The 21,162-nt window shown below is 40.9% G+C and overlaps 2 protein-coding genes across 4 annotated transcripts; both read right to left on the reverse strand.

The window, feature by feature from the left end:
- Positions 1-482: 482 nt before the first annotated feature.
- Positions 483-11,054, reverse strand: napab (N-ethylmaleimide-sensitive factor attachment protein, alpha b). Of its 2 annotated transcripts, none has more exons than XM_076994170.1 (11): positions 10,855-11,054; positions 10,092-10,171; positions 9,834-9,950; positions 9,544-9,590; positions 4,303-4,380; positions 3,771-3,826; positions 3,497-3,581; positions 2,338-2,442; positions 2,175-2,243; positions 1,665-1,715; positions 483-1,399 (listed from the first exon to the last, which is right to left on the reverse strand). In XM_076994170.1, the coding sequence occupies exons 1-11, from the start codon at positions 10,950-10,952 to the stop codon at positions 1,298-1,300; spliced, it is 888 nt and encodes a 295-aa protein (XP_076850285.1). In that variant the 5' UTR covers positions 10,953-11,054; the 3' UTR covers positions 483-1,297. The 2 variants fall into 2 exon arrangements, with proteins under 2 accessions (XP_076850285.1, XP_076850286.1); XM_076994171.1 differs by having other exon boundaries at positions 10,893-11,047.
- A 2,299-nt stretch (positions 11,055-13,353) lies between these two features.
- ehd2b (EH-domain containing 2b) lies at positions 13,354-20,928 on the reverse strand. 2 transcript variants are annotated; one of them, XM_076994166.1, is made up of 7 exons: positions 20,683-20,928; positions 18,996-19,484; positions 18,622-18,798; positions 17,259-17,374; positions 15,982-16,394; positions 15,479-15,643; positions 13,354-14,989 (listed from the first exon to the last, which is right to left on the reverse strand). In XM_076994166.1, the coding sequence occupies exons 2-7, from the start codon at positions 19,214-19,216 to the stop codon at positions 14,432-14,434; spliced, it is 1,650 nt and encodes a 549-aa protein (XP_076850281.1). In that variant the 5' UTR covers positions 19,217-19,484; positions 20,683-20,928; the 3' UTR covers positions 13,354-14,431. The 2 variants fall into 2 exon arrangements, with proteins under 2 accessions (XP_076850281.1, XP_076850282.1); XM_076994167.1 differs by having other exon boundaries at positions 17,277-17,374; positions 20,683-20,927.
- Between the last annotated feature and the right edge of the window lie 234 nt (positions 20,929-21,162).

Raw genomic sequence — 21,162 nt, forward strand, 5'->3', positions numbered from 1 at the left:
ACCCCACTTCTTAACTGCTTAGCACTGGTGTTGTGGGACCATTCATTCTCCCATATGATCTTCCAGTACAGTTCTGTTTCAGCTCTTGGTAGATCCAATGTCTATTGCATTATTGAATATAGCGTGGATGGTTCTTTGGAAAATGGAGCATTACGGGCCTCTCTGGAACCTCTGCAGGCTGGATGTCATTGCTCTCAACTTCAGTCTCACTTCTGGGTTTCCCAGCCTGTTTCTGTTGTGCCCAGTCAACAGCTTCCTTCTTTTTACCCTTTTGGAGTTTCAACCATGAACGGTGCAGCAGCATATACTAGTTTGTAGCTTATTACTGCATTTATATCAGCACTGGTCGGAGAAACCTGCAGCAGTAGCCATCTTCTAAATGGCCACAGTGAGTTCACCCCAATGTAGCCACTGTACCAGTGTCAAGCTGGATAGTCTCGAAATTATTGCATATACCAAAGAACAGACTACAAGCCTTATAGAACAGTTTGTGAACATTAATAGATTTTGTTGGAGCTGGCCAAGCACAAGAAATTGTTTCATTGGTTTCAGAATTGGTACAAGTGATTTTGACCCATTTATCAAAAACCCACTGATCCAAAATGCAATAGAAACTGCAAATGTAATATACCTATATAAACAAGACTTTCAGCATTTTAAAATGTGCATATTTCATTAATTTACTTTCAATGATTGATTTAAAGACTATTAACAGAACTAGCTATTTTAAACACATTTTAATAGCAATATTTAAAAAAGAAAGAAAACCAGTAATTAATTGGATCACCTACAGGCTACACAAGGGAAACACAACAAATAAGCAAATATGCAGTAATAAATGACTTAATTAAACTTGTCCTGACATATCTGATGAAAATGCTATTCAGAATGGTACACTGTAGAATACAGCATCGGCATCCAAAAAAGAGAAGCAGAAACTAAAAAAGAAAAGGCTGTGCGTGCATAGTAATAAAAGTGCTCACCACATTGGTGAGCACAACGTCTGAACCCACAGCATGTCTAGACTAGCTGTGCACAGCACTCCACACCAGTCTGAAGCTGGTTTCAGTTCTAAGGCACTGCCCCTCTGCTCTAGTCTGAACAGGCCAGCCACTGCAAAGTGCTTAGTGTTCACCAAGGTATGTGCAGGCCAGGTGGGGGGGGGCGGGACAGAAGCACCTGGGCAGGAAGTCACTGAGCTGATGAGACAGAAGACAAGAGGGAAGATGATCACAGCTGCAAAGGCATCGAGGAGAATGGGAGAAGGAGAGAAAGACTGGGGGAGTGGGGAGGATAGTTAACGCAAGTCGCTGTCGTCTTCCTGCATGGTTTTCTTGATGCGAAGCAGCATTGTGGTGAGCCACTGATCCAGCCTTGAAATAGTGTCGTATTCCTTCACCTGAAAGGGAGAAGCTAGATGTTTAAGCTTTTAAGGATCATCAGCAGAGCGAAAAAGTGCTTATTCCTCCCTGCACTGGTGACATCCTGTTTTCATGGTGAGACCCGTGGCTGCTGGGCAGTGAAGCATTTGTTCGCGTCAGATTTTTTACTCTGATACTTTTATTTGAAGATCCGCAAAATTTAAATATTCTATTTTTCTCTACAGTAATCACAGTACGTTTCCAGCATTAGCTTAAAAAAAACAGGTCAGATTGCTTACTTACCGAGTCGGTATAAGCATCAACGTTCTGTTCCTCGTAGGCATCTAAAAGTTTCTGCAAAACAGAAGATAAATATGTATGCCAAAGATATGCTTTACTGTGGCATGAAACTTTAGGCAACACATCACAAAAGATTTCATCAATGCCTAATCTTATAGACTTTTAAAGATATTCCAAGAACACAGTCATTAATGTTCATGTTCTTAGTTATACAAACACAAGCTATCAAAGTAAAGAGCATGTGTGTTTCCTGTCTTTAATAATGGTTGATCATGCACAGTACAGAACACAGACTTAACCTTTCTCTTAATCAAGATGGGCTGGAGAGTGGATTGTGTTATAAAGTACAAAATCTGAACACCCTATAAATTACCTCTGTTAAAGTTGTCTCAGAGCTCACTATTGCATTCATTGCTTACAACTGTTTTGAGACCAATGGTCTCAACTGGAGTTTATTTTGTTGTGGCATACTGAACTGCTTATGGACATGATAACGGAAAACTGAAACCTCACCTTTACCAATTTGCATTCACGCGAGTCTGAAAAGGCTGGGAACATTTCTTCATACTTCTGTAAAGCCAACTAGTGTTCCACATGGCACAAAAACACACAAGATAAAGCATGAAAACTGGCATAGCTACTGAATGAATAAGATATATTGACTCTGAATGTGTACCTTGGCATTAAGCATGTCAACACAGAAGTGGCACAGAGCTGCCTTGAAGAAATATTCCTTAGCACTGTATTTCAGCAGAGTGCTGTCCATGGCATGTGTCCCAACCTACACGTAGACAAAAGCAGACACACACAGAGTGAACTGTGTGCATGTATGAGATCTAGGCTGCTTTGCTGAATACCTTTCAGCAGATCTGAAATGAAGGAAATTTAAGGTGCATTCACACTGTAGGTAAAAGTTACCCAAATACAATGTGGTGTACAAATCAGAGTACTTTTGTGAGCTCGTTCACAATATCTTTTAAAATGTGACCTACATGTGACATTGGTTTAATAATGCACCTGTACTGACACATGTGCACAAAGGAACAGTGTTTTGCAGGTGACTTTGCATATGACACAGGACCCTACACAACACAACTCCAAAGATCAGGTTAATAAGGGCAAGCTTGCAACAAAGGGCAAAATGTTAACGTTGGCCCTTTATTGGATTAATGGTCGGTTCATCTCAAAGGATGTGACTGTTGTTGCCCGTTTTGCCTTGTTGTCACTGTGAAATTATAATGGATGCTAAGCTGGACTGATGCAAACGCCACATGAAATCTGATCTAAAGGTTTAGACAACAGTCAAATGACATGAATCAGGTATTCATCAGATTTGTGTATCACAGTAACGTTGAATCAGAATTGAATGCATCACATTCTGGATCTTTCTTTCTTTACTATTTCCCCCCCACTACACACTGCCGCTGAAACGACAGTTAAGTGTCACATATGGATAAAAGATCAGATTTGGGACACTTACACACAGTGTGAACACATACTTATAATATTTAACAGGGACATCCTGAAGGCCACAGGCTGGAGCTACTTAATTCGGCCTGAGGGCTCCCCTTGACCCATCAGCTTTCATACATGCACATCTCAGAGTGACATGGCCTGTCCCATTATGAATCATCACGAAACCTTACGTTTTTTTTGTTTTATACACCTACTACTCCGACTGCCAAAATCAGCATCCATGCAGGAAAACTCTTGGTTATATTCTCTTGGTTTTCAGCCGTAAGCAATTAAAATGATATATAAAAGTTATAGAGTGATTGTAGACTACTTTACAGTTTCAAGTGTAAAGGAAATCCATAGAGGGTACAGCTACGCACCTGTTCATATATCTCAATGGCCTTCGGGTACTGCTCCAGCTGGGCTGCATAAGAGGCCACTTTAAGCAGGCACTTGTTTGCTGAGCTGCAGAAATAAAGGGGCGAACCAGTGTAAATAGAAACCACAACACTTCCTACTTCAAATGACAGAAGGATGAGAACATCAGAGTTTGTGAGCAAATTTTGAGAGTGTAGGAATTAAAAACAATGACTACATCTCTGATGCTGGCAGCATGGTGGTAAACTACAGATTAATAAACGAGTAATTGCTCACCTGATGGACTCCTCCCCTTTGTAGTAGTCTGCTGCCTGTTCATAGTGGGCAATGGCCTGAGAAAGAGGACTGTGTTAAAGCACTGCAGTAGCTTTTTGCTCTCCAACACTCCCACTGAACCCCTCACGTCTGTAGTTAAGCAAAGCCAGGTATGGGCACTTTAAGTTCATTCAAGCTCATTTCTATTTACTGGACAGGAAAGGGGCTGTGTTGTTGTGAAGGCTGCTGTGCATAGCACAACCAGCCTGAATCATATGAAGGATAAAGGTACAGGGGAAATGGGTACAAGCCATATAGCAACCTGGTGAACTGCTTCCTCAGTGTAACCTGTGCTGTGCAACACCAGCAGGCAATATTTCAGCGATCTGATGAGCAGTGTCTGGTTAAGACAAAGCTGGTGTGTGAACGGAGCAGAAGAGGGGTTTGGTTTGGTTGGACAGACCAACAACTTCCTTCCTCAGCCATTGTTTATGTTACACTAAATGTCTAGACAGGGTTCAGGGGTAGATGGCAGCTCCACAACATGTCTTACCTTGTCAATATCAACCAGCTCAGTCTCATAAATCTCTGCAATGGTAATATGATGTTTTGCTGCAATTGTGAAACGACCCTATAACAGAACAGAGAAATTAAATGCGATACTCTCGTATGTTGGTTAGAAAAGATTAAGCAAGTTCACACCATTTTTTGGCAAAGCAGTGCCTCCTGGTGGGTCCAATGATTATAAATAAGTATGATAAAACTATCCCAACAGTTGCAAATCAAGAATAGTAATGGGGCAAGATACACTATATTTTTTAATAGTTAAGACAACATGTATCTTTGTATTAAAATAAAAGACATATGCTTGCAGTCAGCTGTTAAGATCTGAGCACAACTTTTCAAATATGCATCAAAATACAAAACTCCCATTTCCAGTGCTGAGTGTTAAGTAATCTTATGGTCATAACTAGAATTTTTTATTTGGATATACTGCCAAAATACAAAGCCAGAAAAATCACAATCAACTTCTTCAGCAGTAGCCATCAGCATGGAAGTAATAGTTCATCTATTATGGGACCTTATAAATAAATAACAGGCAGCATCACATGATATGGAGACACGCCCAACCCTCACCAAAACACTAATTATAGTTGTGATGTGTATCATACCATTTTTAACTCTGGAAACCTTCCATTTGAACAAGAGGTTTTGGGTAATTTAATAATTTTAAAATACATAATGTAAGATTTACTGCATTATTGTCTATTTGACTTCTACTTAAAAGTCTGTTGAGATTTTCTTGCACACTCTGCATTTGAACACTTTCATAACAGTGTGAATTAAAATTAAGAACTGAAAAGCATTCATTCCACTGATCTTTAATTATATACCAGCCAAAATTGTTTGGCTTAAAATACAAAATTCATTTTGATTTGGTTGCTAGGTAGCATGTCAAGGGCTGACATAAAACTGATTCATAAACATTAACACTCCAAACTGATCTATAAATAAAACAAAAACCGGATCTTATGTATAAACAAAACAAAACGCTGATCTGGTCTATAAACAAAACAAAAACCTGAACTGATCAATAAACAAAACAAAAAACCCGAACTGATCTATGACCAAAACAAAAACCTGATCTGGTCTATAAACGAAACAAAAACCTGAACTGATCTATAAACAAAACAAAAAACACAAACTGATCTATGATCAAAACAAAAACCCCAAACTGATCTATGAACAAAACAAAAACTTGATCTAATATATAAACAAAACAAAAACATGAATTGGTTTATAACCAAAACCTGACCAGGGGGGTATTCCAAGAAGCGGGTTAAGCGATAAAATCGGGTAAGTTAACTCAGAAATCACGTAAACTCAGGTTTAGGTTCAAGTTAACCTGCCAGCCAGCAGGTTAGCTTCAGAGCACAAGTTGCTATAGTACAGTCATATGAAAAAGTTTGGGCACCCCTATTAATCTAAACAAAATTTGGGTTTTTGCAACAGCTATTTCAGTTTGATATATCTAATAACTGATGGACACAGTAATATTTCAGGATTGAAATGAGGTTTATTGTACTAACAGAAAATGTGCAATATGTATTAAAACAAAATTTGACAGGTGCAAAAGTATGGGCACCTCAACAGAAAAGTGACATTAATATTTAGTAGATCCTCCTTTTGCAAAGATAACAGCCTTTAGTCGCTTTCTGTAGGTGTTAATGATGGATGAAGGTATTTTTGAACATTCCTCTTTACAAAACAATTCCAGTTCAGTTAAGTTTGATGGTTGCCGAGCATGGACAGCCCGCTTCAAATCATCCCACAGATGTTCAATGATATTCAGGTCTGGGGACTGGGATGGCCATTCCAGAACATTGTAATTGTTCCTCTGCATGAATGCCTGAGTAGATTTGGAGCGGTGTTTTGGATCATTGTCGTGCTGAAATATCCATCCCCTGCGTAACTTCAACTTCATCACTGATTGAACATTATTCTCAAGAATCTGCTGATACTGAGTGGAATCCATGCGACCCTCAACTTTAACAATATTCCCGGTGCCGGCATTGGCCACACAGCCCCAAAGCATGATGGAACCTCAGCCAAATTTTACAGTGGGTAGCAAGTGTTTTTCTTGGAATGCTGTGTTTTTTTGCCGCCATGCATAACGCCTTTTTGTATGACCAAACAACTCAATCTTTGTTCCATCAGTCCACAGGACCTTCTTCCAAAATGAAACTGGCTTGTCCAAATGTGCTTTTGCATACTTCAGGCGACTCTGTTTGTGGCGTGCTTGCAGAAACGGCTTCTTTCGCATCACTCTCCCATACAGCTTCTCCTTGTGCAAAGTGTGCTGTATTGTTGACCGATGCACAATGACACCATCTGCAGCAAGATGATGCTGCAGGTCTTTGGATTGTCCTTGACTGTTCTCACCATTCTTCTTCTCTGCCTTTCTGATATTTTTCTTGGCCTGCCACTTCTGGGCTTAACAAGAACTGTCTCTGTGGTCTTCTATTTCCTTACTATGTTCCTCACAGTGGAAACTGACAGGTTAAATCTCTGAGACAACTTTTTGTATCCTTCCCCTGAACAACTATGTTGAACAATTTTTGTTTTCAGATCATTTGAGTTTTTTTGAGGAGCCCACGATGCCACTCTTCAGAGGAGATTCCAATAGGAGAACAAATTGCAAGTGGCCACCTTAAATACATTTTCTCATGATTGGATACACCCGGCTATGAAGTTCCAAGCTCAATGAGGTTACCAAACCAATTTAGTGCTTCAGTAAGTCAGTAAAAATTAGTTAGTATTCTAATCAAGAAAATTATAAGGGTGCCCATACTTTTGCACCTGTCAAATTTTGTTTTAATGCATATTGCACATTTTCTGTTAGTACAATAAACCTAATTTCAATCTTGAAATATTACTGTGTCCATCAGTTATTAGATATATCAAACTGAAAAAGCTGTTGCAAAAACCCAAGTTTTGATATAAAAAATTTATTAAGATTAATAGGGATCCCCAAACTTTTTCATATGACTGTACTATAGCAACTTGTGCTCTGAAGCTAACCTGCTAGCTGGCAGGTTAACTTGAACCTAAACCCGAGTTACAAACACGTCATCATGACGTGTCCGTTCCTCAAAGATCATGTGAATATTGAAGCTCAGTTTATTCGCCGAGCTCTTCGTCGGGAACGCCTTATAAAACCCAGAATAGACATAGGCATAGTTTTCGGATTATTTTTCAATGAATGTTATCGTTACTTACATCCATAACATTATTAAGCGTCACATTTCAAATATTACACATCGTGGATCAGCCCTTAATTCTCTCCAGATTTTTATACATCGCTCTTCATTTTTTGCTAATGGAAGTTTTCTTTATAGTGTAGGAGATGCGGAAACTGTCAGCAAAGCTACTGTATGTCGGTCTGTCCGAAAAGTATGTCTGGCATTAAAACGACTAGTGCCCAGTTTTGTTGTGTTTACTGGGCATAAGCCAGTTATGGACATCAAAGAGGAATTCCACAGCATCGTTGGTTTGTCTTTAATTCACACGGACAATAAAGAAATTAAGCAAAGGAGAAGCAATATATAACGAACTTCATTCCATTTACATTTTAAGGATTTCCTAGAGTGATTGGCTGCATTGATGGAACCCACATATGCTACCTATTACAGCACCATTAGAACATGAAGGTGATTACATAAACAGAAAATCCATCCATAGCATTAATGTACAGGTACTAACCTTTATATCCCTTAATGATTAATGTAATTAACTTTTATGGTAACAAAAATAATGTAGCTATTGTAACTGACTGTTCTCTTCATCAAGATCATATGTGATGCTTCCCATCTCATTACAAATATTGAAGCCAGATGGCCAGGATCCATGCATGATTCCACACTGTACAACAAATCTGAACAGGGTAGGCCTGAGGTAGTTATGCTAGTTGTTCACATGCAGTGTAATAGTTAAATCATTGCAAACCCTAGTGCGATTATAGGACACTATGACGTCCTCCTTCATGGAGACAGAGAGTATCCCCGCCTGCCCTATATCTTATGACTCCCTATTCAGATCCTGCACCTGGACCACAATCCCGCTACAATCAGGCCCACAGCAAAACCAGGGCAAGAATTTAAATGACCCTAGGAATCCTCAAGGCCAGGTTCCAGTGCCTGAAGGGGCTCAGAGTTACCCCTGATAGGGCGTGCCACATAATAATGGCATGTGTGGTATTACACAACATTGCAACCATCCAGGAAGAACGACAGCCTACCATCTCAGACATGCCCACAGATGAGGAACCTTACATGCATGTGGGTGACAACAGAGATGGTGGAATTGTCAGAGACTCCATCTGCAATCACTGCTTATCACATTAAATCATGCACCACCACCCACCCCACCCCACCCCACCCTGTAACCTTTGAATATACATTACAGACAAATTCACTGTTATGTTTCATTATTTCATTTTTCCTGTAAATAAATGTATTTTAGAATATATTTTAAGAATAAGATATAGTTATGTAAGCCATACCACTTTGTACAATATTCTTATAGGCCTACTTCATTTTTATCTGATGCCATGTGTGTTTCACACCACTCAGATTAAACCTGGAATTAGTAAGTGTTCAATTAAAAAATATTCAAAAACTCAATACAGTATTATAAATGTGGAAAATATAATAATATAATCACGTCCTTCTGCTAAATGAAAAAATATCATTTTCACTCCGCAGTATTACATTTACGATTAATAGTATCTATATATTCTGCATACACAGTCATTAATACTTCAAGCTACAGTGGTGTGAAATACGATGCTCAGCTGATTTTCGTGTTTAAGTTCATGATAAATCTTATTTATCGGTGCTCCATTAAGAATGCCTTTAATAGTTACGCGTGAACGCGCTTCTGTCTGGGTCAACCTACTGGGTCAGAGTTGAGCGACCCTGATTACTTTAACTCCAATCAGCCGTTTTGGAACCGAAAAGTATGTCAGATCGGGGTAAGACAACTCAGAGTTCAGGGTTAAGTTTAGAGTTTGTTAAACCCGCTTTCTGGAATACCCCCTTGATCTATAAACAGAACTAAAACATGAATTGGTTTATAAACAAAACCTGATCTGATCTATAAACAAGACAAAAACCTACAGCCATGTCCACATATACTCTACAGCTGTAGGGAACCAGCCCATATGCAATTACAGTTACACACAGGAATAGTTAAAAAAACAAGTTTGCTTTCGATTTGTTAGGTCAAGACTTACCATATCTGTGTAAATCTCAATGGCCCGGTTCAAGCAGTTTATGGCTTCTGTATAAACAGAAAAGTGTCAACACTTTTTAAAAAAGATGACAGCACACAAGGGCGGTGTTATTTAAAGCAGCAACACATTTAAGACCAGATATTGCATTGGTACCCACATAATACACATATACAAGTACAAACAACTTAAACAAATAAATAAAACAGCATGACATGCCGAATAAATTTCCATTTTAAATGAATTAGACAATGATTTTTTTTCTGATTCTATGGAGGACATGGAGAGTGAACCTTGTGGGTCTGCTTTTTTAAAGGCATTTCCAGCATCAATAAAGTTGGTTGCTGCATCATGTTTGTTCTGCATCTGCAGGTGGAGTAGGGCAGCCTGGGAGAATGCATTTCCTGCAGCTAAAACACAGACAATCTCTGATAAACATCTGACCCAAGATACAACAATTTCACAGTCAGCACTTCCAAATGCCAAAAAAACAGGCAAGTTAAGTAAAACACACCAATATGTTAAAGTAAACTAAAAGCCATTGTGCCTACCACTCCAGTTCTTTGCCATCTTGAACATGTTAGCTGCTCTCCCATACATGTCACAAGCATCCTCCATTTTTGAAGAGCCCCTAAGTAAGTAAAACACACACACTGCTTCATAACCTTCTCGGAGTTGGAAGCGTTCTTCACCTAGGGCCTGAATACTAAAAACATAATTACATTTATTTTGCCATTATTAACACACCAGATAACAGAAAGATGAAAATGTTTATTACATCACGACTTATTAATATGTTCTAAAATAAAACTTGCCGGTGTTTCGACATTTAGCTAGCTGCCTACGTAACGTAGTCAGCTGATGAGCTATGTTTATGACTAGAGTAGCAGCTAGGCAAACGTTGGTACAGCGGTGTACATCATAACATAACATAACGTAGTTACATCATAACATTTCGGTAAACATCTACTAATCTACAAACTGTATAGACTGCAACTTACAGTTTATTATCTCTAGTTAATCTGTCTGACAAGTTATCTAACGTTAGCTAGCAATATAGAGAGCCTGGCTGGCTAACTATGCCGTCCTGCTGAAGAAAAGCGATTAGGGAAAACAACGTTTCTTCTAGCAGTCAGGCTGATGTTACTTAGCTAAGTAGATAAGGGGAAATGCTGTCGCTTTAGTTTATTTCATACAGCAAGTGAACAGGTACCGTAACTAACGTAGATATCGTCACATAGCTTGCTAGGACACTGGTAGCTAGGGTGACTCTAGTCACATAATTTAACCCCCTAGACCAGACTGATATCTCACCCAAACAAAGAGCCGAAGAAAGACTGCGATGATTTTACTTTCTTTTCGGCCTCTGCCATGAGAGCCATAGCTTCTTTTTCTTTAGCGGAGTTGTCCATACTTTCAGCATACAGCCAACTAAAATGCTCAGAAACTTTTGCAAGACACTCTGAGCCACATCAACACACCATTACCAAAAACTTTCAAGATGGCAACCTGTCGTATTTTCAAAATAAAAGTCCCGCTAATCCCGTTTCTACTAAGGAAAAGAACAATAGCTACACAATAAGAAGAACTTTTTGTGTCCTTATTTGTGGACTGAGAAAATTGTTTAGAAACAAAATAATAATAATTATACTAACAATAATAATATTTATTTGTATAGCACCTTTCATACATACATGCAACTCAAAGTGCTTTACAGAATAAAGAGAAAAACAAACAAACAATAAAATAATGTTAAAACTTAAAATAATTAGAACAGACATAAAATGTAAGTAAAACAATATGATACAATAATAAAATAATAAATTATCGAAGTTCCTTAACTAAATGCAGATCTAAACAAGAAGGATTTGAGGCTCGTTGCTCGTTGTGGAAAACCAAACGTGATTAAAAGCTTCACCTCTATAAACACAAAGTATGAACAATTTGATCAGAACATTAAGTCAAACCCTGTGATCATTTTAACTGCTTCTCGAGTGTATCAGGTGAGACTTTATTTCCCAATAGTTTATCAACTGACATGCAAACCTATAAAACTTACCAATAATGTTTCAGTAAACAGAAGTCAAATCTGTTTATCATGTGAACGTTAAGGAATTGTTTATTTGTCCACCAGAGGGCGTGTATTTACTTCCAATTTTGCTGAGCAGTTAAGTGGGCTGTTTTTGAGGAATTCCCCTCGTAGGCACGATGACGTATGTGGAGACCCCTATGCAGACCGATCTGTCAGAGTATCCCAGCTCAGAGGCGGTGGTCATGTCCTGTAATAACATTGCTCGTGGTTTTCTCTCCGTTGTTGCTAGAAGAAACGTATAGGCTACTTCATGTCATATCCATATTACATCTTCTAGAATTGTGATGGGAAGACTATGTGGGCACAATTTAAGGTGGGCATTTAATTTGATCAGAACATTATGTCAAATACTGTCCAAGAGGAATGTTGCACTAGTGGGAAAATCTGACTGATGATATTAAACGTTCACATTTAACTCATCTAAACGAATAAATACAATGGTGATAGAGTTAAAGAATTTATTGCATAAGACGAATTAATTGTGTTGATTATTTAAGTATACTTTGAGTATTTGATGGGAACTGATTCATGAGATAGCTCTCAGTTGGATACCTTCTCTTTATAGCCTTTTTGGTGGTGTTCTCTTTGCCCACTGTCATGTACACACCCATACACACACCAAACCACAGGCGTGGGGATTACAAACTGCTTAGGGAAATAATTCCAAATACGGAGATGTTGCTAAGTCCTTTTATAAAGAAACAGTGTTTGAAAGACTGGGCCTGGACCCTTTGGAAACTTAGCGGACCTTAGAAAAAGAGATATTAATAACTCCTATAGCCCCGCCCACAACATTCTTCACATGTGAGTCACACTGTAGACCAGTGAGTGTGGAGGAATGAGTGGCTCCTTCTGATTCGCATTTGTGTTTTTTTTCCATGAAGTGCAGGAAAGGGGTGAGAAAAGACCCCCTTTCCCTCCAGAAACATCTCACATGTATATAGTACTAGGCACTCCATCATGTTCACACGCTCAAGAATACAATACATCTAAAGGTTTGGTGCTCTCCGGGAATTTACAGAGAGGGAAAATGTTCAGTTATGCAAACACTGGGAAGCATTAAGGGAACGTTTGAAAAGGTCCTGTGTTTGAGAGAGAGCAAGAATGAAGGTTAGCAAGCAGTGGTTACAGTGGAAAATGGAAAACATTGGTATGGGGTTTTGGCACGGATGACAGTGACTCACTGTTTATCGAGGCTGTCACTACGAGACCAACTGCACAGCATATGTGTGGAGGGGAACAGCTCTTTATATGTGTGGAGGGGAACAGCTCTTTATATGTGTGTTCATGCACCAGGCTTCCCTGTATTACTTGTTTGAAAATTTTGTTGACATTTAAACCCAACAAATTCACTTTTTAATAGGTACGTTTGAATGTTGTAATGCTTTTTCTACTTAATGCCTCAGAGGTTTGTCCATACAAAATATAAACACAAAAAAATCTGAGATATAGAACATATATTGGACATTAATGTTTTATGGCAGAAGAACCTTCATTCAGATGTGTTTTTGCTATTTAATGAGTGCATATATAATTCAGTCCATTATTCATATTTATCAAGAAAACCAGCATGAAATGAAATACTTGTTTTTTTGAAATACTTTGTTTTTAAAAACAAAGCAAATGAACAAACAAGGTATTTGTTTCTTTGCATTAATCACCTTCATATATTCCTAAGCAACTCAGTGTAAAACTAGAAAGAACAAGTAAACAAAAAGATCTCAAGTCAGCACCTTTTATTTAGGATTATAAACAGGTTTAACATTGAAGCTGTTGGTGAAGCTGTGTACAGTAGTCAGTAAATCACTTTCTTCAAAATGCATGACCATTTTAAATTTACATAGCTAAAACATTCATTCATAGTATATAGAGAGCTCAGTCAATTGCAAAATAACAAACAAAATATATAAATGAATAAAAATGTAAATTCTTCCGCAAGATACATCTGGTTGACTTGTTGTGCATGTGTGCACATTCTCGCGATCCATTTTCTAATCAGAAATGGGTGTTGGTTTAATCAAATTGGTCTTTGTATATAATTTTCATTTCACAATCAAAGATATAGTGATATTTGGTAACAGAGACACACAGGCAGAAGCAGGCAGGCTTGTGGGGTTGCAGTGTGGGTGGGGCTACAGCTGTGAAAGGGGAGGACACCCAGATATGTTCCCTCTCTCAGTGCATATCTGCAGGGCTACATTCAGACAGCAAAGCTTGCCTTGCCTGTGTCTCCTGTGAAGTAAATTATTTCTTATAATTTTAGTCTCTCCTGTCTAAAAATGTGTGTATTCAGAAGCAATCGCCAGTCAAAATTCCAGATCAGCAGAGTGAAGGCCTGCCAACTTTCTTCTGTAATTCTTGGTTGATGAAAGCAAGTAAAATGAATGAAATCAAGGTGGGTACTGATAAGGCTCAAAGTCCTTAATCTGTTGTTATTTATGCATACATATATCACATATTTCAAAGTAACCTGTGGCAATCAGAGGTGAGTTAAGAGTTAATTAAGAAGGTTCCAAGCAATAGTAAGAGAACAGATAATGGCTCTTTTCTGTAGCCACCTTGACTGGATTTTATCTTATTTTCACACCCTATCTGAGTTTCCCAAGAAAGTGATGGGTCTGCTCAGAGCTGCTCTGTGATATTGGCTAATCACATGCAAAAGGGAGAGAGTAGAATCAATAATCTATCTTAGAGGAGATTTCTTTGGTTTCAGTATATGTTAGGTAGTTCTTCCCATCTGAATGGATATGCAAAAAGACAAGAACGCCATCAGGCTGGCCTTACAGGCAGCTGCACCGTCTAGGCATCGGATCCTTTGTGCCTGCGTTTGGACGGAGGCACCAGGCGGGCGGGCAGCTCGGGAGGCAGGCCGTGGCCCTCCAGCTTCACCTCGATCAGGTGGCTGGCCAGAGCGAACTCCTCGTCGTCCAGCATGCCGTCGCGGTCCACGTCAGAGAGCTTCCAGATGCGTCCAAGCACCGAATTGGGCAGGCGTGTGCTCACCATCCAGTCTTTGGCCTTGGTACCACTCAGCTTGCCCTCGTTGGGCGCCAGGTTGTAGAAGATCTCGTCGTACTTGGGCTTGTCCTTAGTCACAATCCAGTCCTCCTCCGCCTCAGCCTCCTCGCCGTCCTCATCCCCCTTTTCGCCAAAGGGATCGCCCTCCACAAACGGTCCGGCCCGAGTGCCCAGGAACGCCCCACCCTGGACGCCGGGCTGGTGTCCCGCTTCCATCTCCTCCTGCTTGAGGAGGGGCATCAGCTTGGCGATATCAGTGGACAGCAGCTCGTCCAGCATGGCCATCATGTTGGGCTTCAGGGGTTTGAATTTGGTGAAATCATGAACTGCAAGAAGTTCCTTCAAAGGAGCAAAGGGGATGGGGTCAAGTGTTAATATATTTTACTGTAATCACTATATTCTGTTGCTCTTGAGTTACGAGCTGGCCCACTCCTGAATTACTGTGTATTAATCACATGTAATAATAATGAATGCATAGTAATGATAATGAATGAATAATAAAGAGTAATAATAACAATGAATGTGCTCACAGCAAGTTTATCCCATTTATTTTCATTTATGTTTATCAAGCGCATCATCACTTTCTTTGATCCTCACAAGTGTAAACACTCGTAAACAAGCCCTGGGTTGTTCCTTGTGTTAGAGCATAGACTGGAAGCCTCCACTCTGTGGACCAGTTAGACAGGTGGCTCTGTGTGTGTGTGTGTGTGTGTGTGTGTGTGTGTGTGTGTGTGTGTGTGTGTGTGTGTGTGTGTGTGTGTGTGTGTGTGTGTGTGTGTGTGTGTGTGTGTTTCTGAGTGGCGACAGGTGTGTTTATTCTTCACTGACCTGCATCTTAGCACAGTCGGGGAAATCCCCTGGGGAAATGTGGTGCTGAAGCTGGATCTTGGAGAAGATGACTGGCAGCTGGTAGATCAGGTTCTTCTTCTTATTGTCCTTCCTGAAGACTGAAGGCATCTCCTGCTTCAGATAGCTGATGATGTGAGCATGTACCTGTAAAATTAGCCGATAATACCAATGATTCACAGGCCTCACTCACAATGGACCGATTAAACATTACAGGGACAAAGGTACAACATATACCACACTGAATGCATGATTAGAAATATAAATAACATCTGTCTAATGCTTTATTTATATATAACACTGTCTGCACATTCCATATTCACTTTGACAGATGTGGTGGTTTGTATATTTTATAGACTGATGTTAGGCTCTATGAAATTTTTAAAAGAAATCTAAAATATAAATAATCTCTAAAGGTTGTTGTTGGATATTGAGCATGTACAGAGGTATGTCATCAGCAAAATGTATGTCGGTGATTGGCTCACCCTGACGAGCCGGGCCCTCTTCACCAGATCATTGAGCTTCCGGAGGGCTGCGTTTCGCGGCAGGTTCTGAATGTCAGTAAACAGGTCTTCCTCTTCCAGTTCAAACAGCCTCCGGTTGTCTGGAACCATGAGTGGCTCGGACCAGAACGACCCAATGTAAACCCTCAGAACCTCGGGAGTGCCGAACACTTTGCCCAGTGACCACATGAGAGCGCCGTAAACGCGCATCAGCTGCTGCGTGCCCACCATGTCTGCCTTGTTCAGCACCACACGCAGTTTGTCCTCGTTGCCCCTCAGGGCTCCGATGGCCTCGGAAAACTCATCAGAAATCTCCAGCTTGTGGGCATCAAACAGGAGGATGATCCGGTCCACTCGTTCAGCAAACCAGCGCAGAACAGCTGGGAAATCGTAGCCTAAACAAGGAGGGCAGACAAGGAGGAACAGAGAGCAGCGTTTGCATTAGCATCGCCCATCCACAGAGGGATATTTAAAGCACAGCCAAACATTCACCTTTCACCATAATAATGATGAGTTCCATATCCTCTCTAGTCTCTGCACACTCATTCCAGTGTTCTTTGTCTTCACTGTCACGCCCTCATTCTTCATGTTGCCACACTGTGTGTCAGATGCGACGCAGCTGTTTTCATTCAGGGAAATATGCAGTGCTGAACAGGCCTGCATGCAGTCCCTCACCAACTGAGCAAAACTCACTCTACAATAACCATTTCCTAAAGCATCTCATCTCAGATTAGAAGGGCACTAAAAGGATTACAAATGACTATTAAATTGTTTTGGAATAAGTACAGAATGAAAGTGAGAAACGTCCCGCAGGGTTGTGTCTGCTCTGCTCTTACCACGGGTTCCCAAGACATTCTGAGGAATTTTCTCCCCAATACGGAATTTCTGTCAAACTAAACATGATGTGCTACCACACGCATAGTTCTTCATTACTGCCTGGCCAGCATCAAAACACCCATACCAGTGATGTTGGAATAAGTGTAGAATGAAACGAAGTGAGAGAAGCTTTTTCCACAAAACAGTTAGCACTAAAGCCAAATAAATAAATGTATACAAAAAATGCAACTTGTTGATACGCCTTTATCACCACAACACATGAAATGTGCTTTTAACATGCTGACACAAAGACGAGCTGAGGCCTTGGTGGGATGTGGTGTGAGTGAGGTGGTTAGCAGGGTGCATGGAGGTGGAGGAGAATGGGTGCAGTTACAGCGCAATGAGACGCCATGTCGCCACAAGCCCCACCCCCCTCTCCTCACCTGTAGTGCCGGCCTCACCTCGGCTCACTCTCTGCTTAGCTCCTGATAGGATGCCGGGGGTGTCAATAATACTGATGCTCTCCAGAACCTGGTTGGGCAGCTGTGCACACTGGAATCTAACCCAGGGAGAACAGTGTGAAATACTACACTTTACTCAATGACCAAAAAAGCACTTAGGAGCATTAGGTCTCCTAACGTTCCCCTTCTAAAATTTGCTACTGACATACTTTGCCTTGCGCTAGAGTCTATAAAAAGGCAAATCCTTAATCACAAAACAATTAGCAATTCAAGAAAACTGAAGTCAGAACGGTCATCCCCGTAGAGAATTGTGGAAAGAATCTGAGCTACGCAGGAGTTTCCAGTCCCTCCATATCACGGCTGTGTGAGGTGATCTACTGTGTGGACCGTGGGCTGCTCCCCTCCTAGGTTACCCTATTGTGTAGCTCTAAAGCTCAGGGGCTTCCTGAGGGAAAATGAGCCCAGCTTGCCAAAATCAAACAATATGGCCCGTTAATGATCGGCCGCCCAGAAAAACATAGCCACTTCCTCCAGTCGACGGTTTTAACGAGCTCACCATTTCCCAGGGCAGGAAGTCGAAGAAGCGACATTCTCAAAACATACTTGAAAAAGAACCCCTCCACACAACAGGGCAAAACTGTGATTTGAGGAGATTCCTATCAGGGAAGTGGTGTTCAGGACAACACCACCTTAGAAACATTAGAGAGCCTCTGGACTTGAACACAAGCCATGTCACTAGTTACTAAAGCTAAGGTAAAGCTCAACCCTTTGATTTTACTCTACACTGATGGTAAAGTGTTACATACTGTTCTGTTTTCTTTTTTACCCTCAGCTACTTCATATGTTCACTTTAGTGGGGGACCCTGCATGTCTTACATGGGTAAGGCCTCCAGACGAATGCAAAAGCAACCAATTACTTTTCTCTCATGAGCAAATTTGATGTTCACAGCTGAGGTAATGTTTCTGACTCCATCCTGCTCTCCCCCTACACTGTGGCTCAGGTTACTCCACAGTGACAACTTCTCCAGTGATAGACCAGCATTCATCCCCCTCTCCCGTGATATCTCTCCCTTTCTCCAGCTTTCCACAAATAAGGAACGTCCCTCCTCCCTCAGAAATCTGACACTGACGATTGAAATTCCAGTGATTGGTGATGAGCTTTCTTCATCTCTCACTCTGTACGCCGCCTGCCTCTCATACTCTCTCCAACACAACATTTGGTCTCAAGTTTCCCCTGTTATTCATACTCAAAGTCTCTCCCAAAAAAAACCCCCCACAAAAACACACTGTAAACACAGAGGTTAGGCGTTACCCCTCTTTGACGTATGCATCATTATCAGTTCACCTGTTGAGGAAGGTGTTTCCAAAGGGGTTCAATTTACGGAAAGGTTTGTTTGGGTCCACTATGAGAGCGTTTCCAGGGATGAGCCCCTCCACATCACCGTGCATGATTGCTGTGAAGCTGTCCGTTGTGGGCTCTGGCCCCACACGACTTCCAGGGATATCCTGCTCCAGAAGATACCTGGAGAACAGAGACAGCCTGTGTTTAGTTCAGCTCTCCTTGAGCAAGACTCCTTCATCCTCACCACAACTGGGTTCATATTAACTCAAACTGAGCTCCGACATTTATTTGTACAGTATAGTTGGGCAGCCTTTATTTTTTCTAACACTGCTATACTTTGAATCTTTTCAAGGACTAAATCATTTAGGGGATCTTACTTGATGAATGTGGTCTTTCCTGTGGAATATTGACCAACCACTAGCACCATAGGTTTGTTGTCAAAATCGGCTTCCTCCAGACTTGGTGAGTGGAAGTCATGGAAGCCGTAGTACTCCTCAATAGGCAGAAGCTTCTTTCGGTAGAGAGACTTCAGACCCTCTGTGACTGTCCTGATCACTTCAGGAGCCTTTTTGACGTTTTTCCGCCCCCAGCGAGACATTGTATGAGACTTGGGAGAAACTCTGAAGACAATTTGTGCTTTGTTCACTTAATTTATGGGTCTGTTTTGAACCGAGTCAGTGTTTGTTTATATTTCCTCTGAGATGGTCGTGTACTCCTCTCCTTTATCCTGTGTTTATGAAAGCGTGTAGTGTGGGTCTGCTTCCAAAGTTTAGTGTAATGCAGGATGGTATACTATTTCAAAGTTGATTAATACAACCCTGAAATCTTTGGGTTTTGTTTTTATGGTAAGTTATCTTCTTGGAGTTCTGTGGAGAACAAGAGAAAACCAAATTGTAAAAGCCACATTAAAAGTGACTAAAGCCAAACTTAGTCTCTGCGTTTGCACTCCCATAAAAAGGTCTCGTCTTTATTATTCCTTTGGATATGGAATCCCCTTCAACCTAATGAGAACGTATAGTTCATTGTCTGTGCTTGCCTGGAAAATGTCAGCGTTCGCTTTGGAACCACACGCTGACACACATCCAGATACGCTGGTGGTTTCCGTGCACTGAACATAGTGAGCTGTGTTTTCCAGTGGCGTGTTCTTAGTGAAAGATGGAGGAAGTAAACAGCTTCTAGTATAACAGCCGAATAAACCAACTCAACTAGGTGTTCAGCACTTGCCTCATTGTGCAGGACAGTCACCATAATCATCATATCATGACACAGAGCTACAGTTTTAGGACAGACCTTAAACTTCTTTAACAGGGCAATTTACTGACAAACCAAGTCTTGTCTTGTACTCTATTACATAATGTGTGCCTTAAAAAAAGTCCTTAGGTCATTTTTCAGTCTCAAACCTTTCTCAGGGTGTGCATAGAAAGCCAACTTTGAAAGTTTGGAATCCTTAATGGGTCTGGTGGAAAAAAAAACCCCTAAAGAATGCTACATGAAACAGATCATCAAAGAAAACTCTGAGAAATGTTCCCGAGGGGAAAACACCAAGGTCCACAACCTTAAGGCTCAGCTAACAGCTCTGAGTTATGTATGAAAGACGTAGGCCTTCTAACCAGGACTTTGCATATCTTTCCAATGGATTTGCTTGGAATTTGACTTTTTTTTGTGCTAACAAGTTGCGCAGGAGATGGAAAATTCCTTCTGGCATCATTCATCACAGTTGCAACACAAGCAACCATCTCACTGGAGGAAACTAGAGGAGTGCACTCTGGTTGAATTCCACAGTTGAATGTGTGTGAAGGAGAGGGTTCAGCCTTCCACACAAATTATAAAGGCGTCCTTACAGATGACTCCCTGTGGTTCAGACATGATCGCTTTACTGCTCTTTACAGTAGCCCATGAGGCTCAATAACTGCTGCAATGTTGCAGGAGAAGAAGCAAAGAGGGTATGAACAATCTTATCAGAGGCAGGGATGTGATCAAATAGACATCTTACGCTCGCTGGCATGCACTAAGTGCACTTTTCTATGAGACAATCGCATAAAATATGTTCAAAGATGGTCCTACCTGGATGATGATTACTGCAACAAACAACAATCTAGACACCACACTTGATCTGCAACAAAGGACCAAGTGGTTTCGCTGCAGTTCAGTCGTGTTCCACTGGTTGCTAGTTGTAGGTTGTACATATAATATTGTTTGGACAGAAGAAACGTTAGTCTTCTTCAGATGAGCTTTGACTCGTGTTCTGGCTCGGTGTTCCAGTAGCATACGCTCCTAAAGTGCACCGCCCTGCCTGCACCGCCCTCTGCTCCCTACCTCCTCTCCCTCTCCCCCTCTGCTCTTCAAATCTCCTTGGTTGATTTAGGATGAGACCACTGAACTCTTGGGGGGCGGGGTGGAGGCCATTAGCACACAATACACTAAGGAGTCCAAATGTTTATGGAATTGCTCTCTCTCTCTCTCATATATATATATATATATATATATATATGGTGCTGCCACTCTCCTGATGGAGGTGCTTCTGCTTTTCCTTGGCTAAGGCCC

Source organism: Brachyhypopomus gauderio, chromosome 2, assembly GCF_052324685.1.
Source record: "Brachyhypopomus gauderio isolate BG-103 chromosome 2, BGAUD_0.2, whole genome shotgun sequence".
In the NCBI taxonomy this organism is placed as follows: Eukaryota; Metazoa; Chordata; class Actinopteri; order Gymnotiformes; family Hypopomidae; genus Brachyhypopomus; species Brachyhypopomus gauderio.